At 46.9% G+C, this 7,442-nt stretch overlaps 1 protein-coding gene across 1 annotated transcript; it reads left to right on the top strand.

The window, feature by feature from the left end:
• The first annotated feature begins 3,720 nt into the window (after positions 1 to 3,720).
• On the top strand, positions 3,721 to 4,224 carry LOC128298398 (uncharacterized). The gene has a single exon (XM_053034149.1). It carries the CDS (start codon positions 3,721 to 3,723, stop codon positions 4,222 to 4,224), a length of 504 nt encoding a protein of 167 aa, XP_052890109.1.
• The last annotated feature ends 3,218 nt before the right edge of the window (positions 4,225 to 7,442 follow it).

Below are 7,442 nucleotides of genomic sequence, written 5' to 3'. Positions count from 1 at the left end.
TATTTATGCTACTAAATTATTTATAGATTGTCTTACCCAAATGCGTGTCCTCATTCTTCTCGTTGTTGAATAAATTCGTTTATAACCTACAACTTACAACAAAATATAATTTTAAACACAACCTACACTCATTTTTTATTTGTGTTTGTGAATCAATGACAGCCAAAATTAAGCTATTTCATACACGCGATGAAAACGACAAGCCTTTTTTAATATATGAACTTATCATCGCATTTCATCGAATAGCATTGCGAAATGTCTCACTGAGGAAAAATCGCTGCTTGTCTATTTTCACAGAAACGGGAAATAAAATCCAACAACACCAGCTTCCTTCGATAGCTGTTGACGATTCGCAACTGTGGAGCCACAGTGGTGAAGAAAGAGGGTTTTGGGGAGAGATTGTAAAGGAAGCTGATGTCTTGCTAACAAGCCTACTAGATAAAGTTATCCGCCACGTGGTTGATCACGCTAGCGGAAAAGTGGTTGATTTCGATGCAACGGCAATAGTTGTATGCAGCATCAAAATCGCATGAGTGTTTGTGCCTTCCACTGTGTGTGTGCTGTATGTGTGCTGCATACTCCACAGAAACGCGTTTCCATCAAAGTTGTTTTCTGCTACGCGATGCGATTTTCATTTGCCTCACACACTGCCAAGCATCTCCTCCTTCCTTCGCTCTAGCAGCATAATCCCGCTTCTTTTACCTTTCCCTTTCCTTCGGGTGGCGGACGAACCGCGTTCACCTGGCTGGTTGAAAACAAGCCACTCCGACTTCCAACGCCTTCCTGCACCGGTTTGGTCTACCGGGCGCAAATTATGGGTCCGAGGCAGCATAAAGTTTGATCCATTCGGCCCCACAAACACTCGCTTGGTACGGTGGGGGCTTGGCAAATGTTACTTTCATAACAATCGCTCGATCGGAACTCGGTCGGGTCGGACAGTGGTAGGGATGTTGCCCACCAACGGATCGCTGAGTGCAACGACATCTGGTGGCAGTGGTTCGGTTTGCTGTTTTGAACAACCGCTTGGGTGGGGACGGTTAGACAGACCCCTCGCCCGGGGGTTGAATCGGTCCAAATTCGAGCCCAATTTAATCAGTTTCATATTAGTGCTTCAGCGGAACGGTTTTGTGTCGGCGTCTGTGCGCGTAAGGAAACACGGCGTCTTAAACCCTTTTCGGGACAACAAGTAGCGTCACCTCGTCCTATTAGCTTCGGTAAGTTCGACAGCGCTAACGTTACCGTTTTGCCGGTGTTGGTAAGGACGACAGACACTCTAAACTCGTGTGTGCCACATTACTTGCGCTTCCCGTGCCTGCGTGCCCGACACCTTACATTCGCCTACTACGATGACGGTGATGTATGTGCGAGTGATAAATATTTCGTGCCAAACGCTTGCAGCCGTGGCAGCAGCATTTTTCCAGGCGTTTCTCATCGAGTTTTTCCACGTACCAATCGAATCCACCGGGGGCCAATCAGATCAGGATGCCGGCGAAAAATTGATTTCTTGTTACCGACTTGCCGTGAATCTTCGAATCGAATCAACCACCAGATGTCGGACGAACTTGGCGACACATTACAAGGTGTCCAGGGTGCGTGGTGGGAACGCTTTGGCGTGATGTACGTGAGATCGGTCGTCGCCTTCGGACGACCTCTAGACATCACATCACACGCAACCCAACCAGTTCGTCAGACGTGGGACACACCAAAAATTGATACGCTTTCGTGCATGCCTGCGGTTTTACGCAGGGCAAACTGATAGAAAGTTCGATTTCTCATCCATAAATCAGAACATCCCCCCTCTGAACATCGGTACTCGGAGCAATCGAGTACTCGCAAGTAATTTCGCATCTCGCATCACCCAACTCGTATCGAAAACCTTCCATTTTGCTTTATTATTCTTCATCAATCTTGATCGCAAAAAAAACACCCTCACACACATCCTTCAAAAGATCTATCATCTGAAGGCATTCCAGCTCCACGATTCTCCTGCTTCGTCCAGAAACAAATGGATAATTTGATAATTTGTGATTTTTGCTTTTGCTCTGGCCGTTCCCATCCAATGGCGTTGCGCGGGGAAACTAATCGAATGCCAAACGATGCATATGATTAATTTCAACCCATTGCTAGCAAACGGCAAACACGAGCAAAAATTGTGGATGTGAAGGAATACCTTTTCCATCAGAAGTTTGATACGATTTCGCTCAGAAGCTAGGTGATGCGAGTCGAATTAGGTGTGGTGCGAGCTTAAGCGTGTAATAATAATCTTTTGGATCACTGGCAGCGTGAGTTTGACTGGCCCGAAAAAGAAAGAAGGATCAAATAATTCGATTTTATGCGGCGTAATAATAGACACAGACAGCTCCAGCTCAGCCAATTCGCTTCATTTCCAATTCCAGGCAGGGAAAATAGAAACGTTCCACCGCAAACAGATGGGACTGCAATTTCGTCTCAATGGCCACTGCCGGTAGTAGAACTATCCGTTTTCGATGCTACATCAAATGCAAGTGCGTAGCCACAGAGTTCGGTTCGCAAGCTGCCTGACGGATGTGTCACTTGCAGTGAACGTTTCTGTCCCGGTGCTGTTATGTGATGTGATCATAAAAGTAAATCTTTGGCCACGATAATTTATGATAGCCCGTGTCCCTGTGCTCAGTGACAACTGATTCGCCCAGTATCTTTGCCCATTTGGTGCCGTACGGGGACAAACTTATACTGCCGGTCGTAGTCTTTGGACCCGCTTTGCCGGTGAAGCTTCCCAAGTGCGCTCGGTTCAATTGTGGAACAAGATTCACTTTACTTCTCCATCATAAATTCAAATTTTATTTCCAACACCAGCCCCGACCGCAAACGGAGTTCCTGAACACACAACCGGATCTTTATCCTTCCCACCACTTCGGTTCAGAATGCAACCGATTGCGAAAAGATGTCGGTGATGTACTTCATACTGAAAGGCCATTCCAAGTTCCCAGGTTCCCAGGGTGCTAGTCCACTTTTCTCGTTCCACTCTGCTCGGATCGTAAATAATTTGACATTTTGCGTTAGAAGCGCAATAAAACCAAGCAACACACACACACAGAGGGCGCACATCGTCTTGTGCCGAAGTTCGCTTGACATCGAGAACTCGAGCGCCAAATGCGACCCAGCACCAGCACGTCACGTGCCCCGAGGGGGGGGTGGGGATACATGAAAGCACGCACGCCAAGCCTCGAAGCCCCGGCGGCACCCGGCGGGGCGAATGCATTGCCTATGATTGATCTGATTTTCGTGTTGCCTTCACGACGATCGCAAACACGGTCACTCTAACCGGTCTCTTAGGTCGGTGTCCCCGGGAAGTGCAATCGGGTGTGCGGTAATTGCGTAATATCGGAAACCAACGCTGGCCTCGTATACGAAAAACCGGTTTCCGAACGACACCGCTCCGGCGGCTGTGGATGCTGAATGAACTTTCAAATTCGGTCAGCTGGCCACTTTTTTGCGTTGCCTTCACACCCCCTGCTACCGAATGCTTTCAGAGCTCGTTCATCTCTTTTGAACCGCCTGAATGTAGTCTATTAAGCGGCACCAATGGACACCATGGAACAGCCAACACCCAATAGGCCGTCGTCGTCGTCGTTCTACTGCCGTGCATTATCGAACGCCCTTCCACGCCCTGCCACGCTTTATCTCACGTGCTCTTGTTCTATCCAACCTAAAAAAAACAGATAACGACCAGGCGACAAGATGCTAAAGTTCGCTGCCATTGCCACCGTTGCGGTGCTGTGCTGTGCCGTACAGTGCGTCAAAGTGGACTACTACGGCTCGCTGTACAATCCCAAGGACGAGCTGCATGCGCCGTATCACGCGAAGGAGGACAAGCAGGACTTTAGCAAAATTCCTGGCGTGCCCGGCGTGGACTACCCGATCTACCACGAGGTTCCCCACACCAGCTTCCACTGTGGCAACGTGCCGGCCATCCCCGGCATGTACGCGAACGTCGAAACCGGCTGCCAGGCCTACCACACCTGTCACGATGGGCGCGAGGGCCACCAGGGTGCGTCCTTCCTCTGCACCAACGGCACGCTGTTCAATCAGAAGGAATTTGCCTGCGACTGGTGGTACAATGTCAAGTGCGAGGAAGCGCCGAGCTACTACCACCTGAATGCGGACCCCGAGCATAACCCCTTCACGCCGAAGCGCAAACCCGAGGATGAGCATCAGCATGGGAAATTCCTCATCCACGTCTAAGAAGCGGCTGGCAGGTTGGGAACGGTTGTCTTTCCCTTCTTTCCCCGTTGAGATTTACACGCTCCATCTGTCCCCATTTCCACTGTTACTGTTGTAAATATTGTTTCGGAAATATATGAAACCGCTTTGTTATCCTTTTTTTCATCACAAATCACTTCCGCTTACGGGTGTTCCGCTCGGAGAGCTGTCAGTTAAAGACGGCTTAATAGTCTTTTGAATAGCGCATCACGCGCTACGGGAATTAAAATTGTGTTTAAAGCGTTGTGTTACTGTTATAACTACTATAGCAACCTTGACATCTGTCAAGTGAGGACGCTATATGACAGAAGGAAAAGTGCGGGAAGACAGAAAAGTACTGTAGAGAAACAACGAATGTGGAAATATATAGAGTCTTGAGGAAACGGAAGAAACTCTTTGGTTTTACTTGCTGCTCGGTTACAACAGTTACATTTCGCTCAGGCAACTTCACCGTTGGACTGTTTCACCACCGGACTTCAATCGAAATCAAGCCGACGGCATAACGCACTCAAGCCACAGAGAAAAAAAAAACATGCTCTCTATGAATGAAATATTTATAAAACCCGCAGCAGCAACTAGTCCCAGCTGGCAGCGCCTAACACTGCAGCCACTGCAACGGCCCAAAAAAGGGCATAATTCCGGCGGTGTCGGTAGCAAATAAAAGTGCACTGGGAAGCGCACCCACCCAAACTCAACCACCGAAGGTCCGAAAAACAATGCACAAATAGCGCCAAAGCGTTACATCAAAGGATTGTATGTTCAAAGCGAGTTTTTTCTGTTTTTGGTTGCGCTTTTCGTTGAACATTTTAATTTTGATTTATGTTTCACGGTGCATAGCTGTTGGGTGTTCCGGCACTGTTGGCCGATGGTAGAATATTTGCCTTTCCGTGTTCAAATACAGAAAACTTCTTCGACACACGTACTATGAAAAAAAAAAAGAACAAGTAACTGCATAACGCTACAATTGTACAGCCTCTTATCAAAACGTCAAAGCAAAGCAGAAACGGTGGAACATGATCACGATTACAACCCCGCAATAAAAACGGCCCGGGCTCGCAAAACACAGGGAGAAAGGAACCAGAACCAGATGCGGCATGACTGACGGGAGCTCAAAATCAAACATCGCCCGTTGTCGGCGAATAAAATAACGAAACTAAAAGAAACTAAAGGTGAAAAGCCCTGAAATTCTATGCAGTGCTTAGGGCCATATTTTGGGGGGGAGGGGGATGCAATTTGTTTCATTTGTATTTTCGCAAATTTACACACTATCGTTTCGGAGGGTTTTGCATTTATGTGCCACGGAACTTTAACCGGCCAGCGGTTCGAAACCTAACCGGGCATCTACATGAGCCGCTTTCAGGCGCGTTTTGCAGCTCGTGCTTTTATATTGACTGATGTGTTGCACAATGGGACTGGATCGTGATGGGTAATGGTCATCATTTATTTTAATATCAACACTACAATACAGGCAGTCCCCGAAAAATCCACGTAACTCGAATTTCCGGATAAGTCGATTCCTGGTGCAATTTCGTTTATGCTTCAAAGTCACAGAGTCGACTTACTTCTCTGCACTTTATTTATGCAGCAAGTCAGGCGTTTTTTAGAAAGATTACATTAAAATAAGTTAGAAAGAAATGTTTTATGTGACAAAGAAAGGAATTTTCGTCCAATTTTCACCTTTTTGCTTAGATTTTGTGTTATAAACTAGCTCAAATTTTCAAAAACCGCTTTTCTCCGAATCCGCCTATAAGACTGGACTGTATTGGTAAAACCCCATAGTAGAGAGTTATTAACGTCGCATATGGGTAGAGAAAATTTACCAATAAAAATTATAATAGTAAATCATATTTCAAAATTGATTCAAAAACACATATTGACCACACTGTTTGCACACTGTTGCACTTTGTAGGTGCAGCTGTAAAGCGCTTCAACGCGCCGTGTAGAGGACCGACAATCGGTAACGTACGCACCGTTACGGTTATTGGAACGCAAATTAGTTCACCAATGCAAGTGGACGTATAAATTTTCATTCGTTTCAATCGCATATATCTCCCGCTTCCCATGAAATCCGTACACGTACACCTAGATTGGAGCGCCTATGCCCATCCAATTTCCATTATCACCCCAGCCCAGGTTAGTTTCAATCTCGTTTATGCGGGAAACTAATTCCCGCAAAAACGTAAAGCCCCATAATTCAAGCCGTCGGTGGCTTTGGGCCACCTGACCTGTAAATCGATCTGTAAATACCGTCGCAAATGGTACAGCCGTCGTTTGTTTTAATAATTAATAAATTAGCTTGTTTATTTTACAAAAACCATCGCGCTACAGCTAGCGGACCCACAGCTAAGCGGGCACTCCTGTCGTAGCAGCTAATGCACATTGTATGCGTTGCATGAGCCTTTCGCTAGAGCGCAACATTAATCGATCATTGGGAGGTAAAAAAGGGCTTTAAATTATATCACCCTCCTGCCCGTAAAGATGCACAACACCACAGCGCCCCGGCCATTATTGAAACGGTACACTAAAGAGCGTTCGTTCGTTTCATTCGATCCAAAAAGTCAATTCACACTCCCAGCGACAAATACAACAGCCCCCTGTTGGCACTATCAGCTCAGCAAACAGCGACAGAGCGAGCCCATAGAACCGAGGGCGGCACCAGGGAAGAAACTTACCCCGAAAGGTGGCACAACTCGGTACATATTTGGTTTGGTAATCAAAACAACTCAGCTTTGTAAGAAACAAACCAACAATAGTCTTCTCGCTCGGTGTACGTAAAACCGGACCGGATGGAAGCGCCCCAACCAACTTGGGACAGAGGCAGGAAGCTTCGGAGTTCGGTTGCGGTTTCCCGATGCATGTCGTACTAAATTTAGACAAAAACTGTTTCCACTTTTCCATGCTCGACCGTAGCCTAAATCGACTGTAAACCCCGAACCCGAAACCAGTATGCACCTGATTACAAAGGTCAGCCATTCTTTCCCCGCTTGCGTACCATTTCCCACCCCATGTACCTTGACCACAGCTAGGTACGAGAAAGGACACAGTGGTTCGTTGTGTTCTACGTCCCATTGCTGGAGTAGCACTTCTGTTTCCCCCCTAACGTTATTGTTAGCTTTTCCCACTCGGTCCATTAACATTTTATGATTGTTTGTGATACACTTCCGGGTAGTGTAAATATAACCGTCCAGCTTAAAACCAGC

The sequence above is a fragment of the Anopheles moucheti genome, chromosome 2 (genome assembly GCF_943734755.1).
Source record: "Anopheles moucheti chromosome 2, idAnoMoucSN_F20_07, whole genome shotgun sequence".
Lineage (NCBI taxonomy): Eukaryota > Metazoa > Arthropoda > Insecta > Diptera > Culicidae > Anopheles > Anopheles moucheti.
Note: the sequence above shows the minus strand (reverse complement) of the source record. Positions and strands in the feature narration are given on the sequence as shown.

What these genes read in the sequence shown, in the direction of transcription:
- LOC128298398 (XM_053034149.1), top strand. Translation starts at nt 3,721, where the DNA reads ATGCTAAAGTTCGCTGCCATTGCCACCGTTGCGGTGCTGTGCTGTGCC.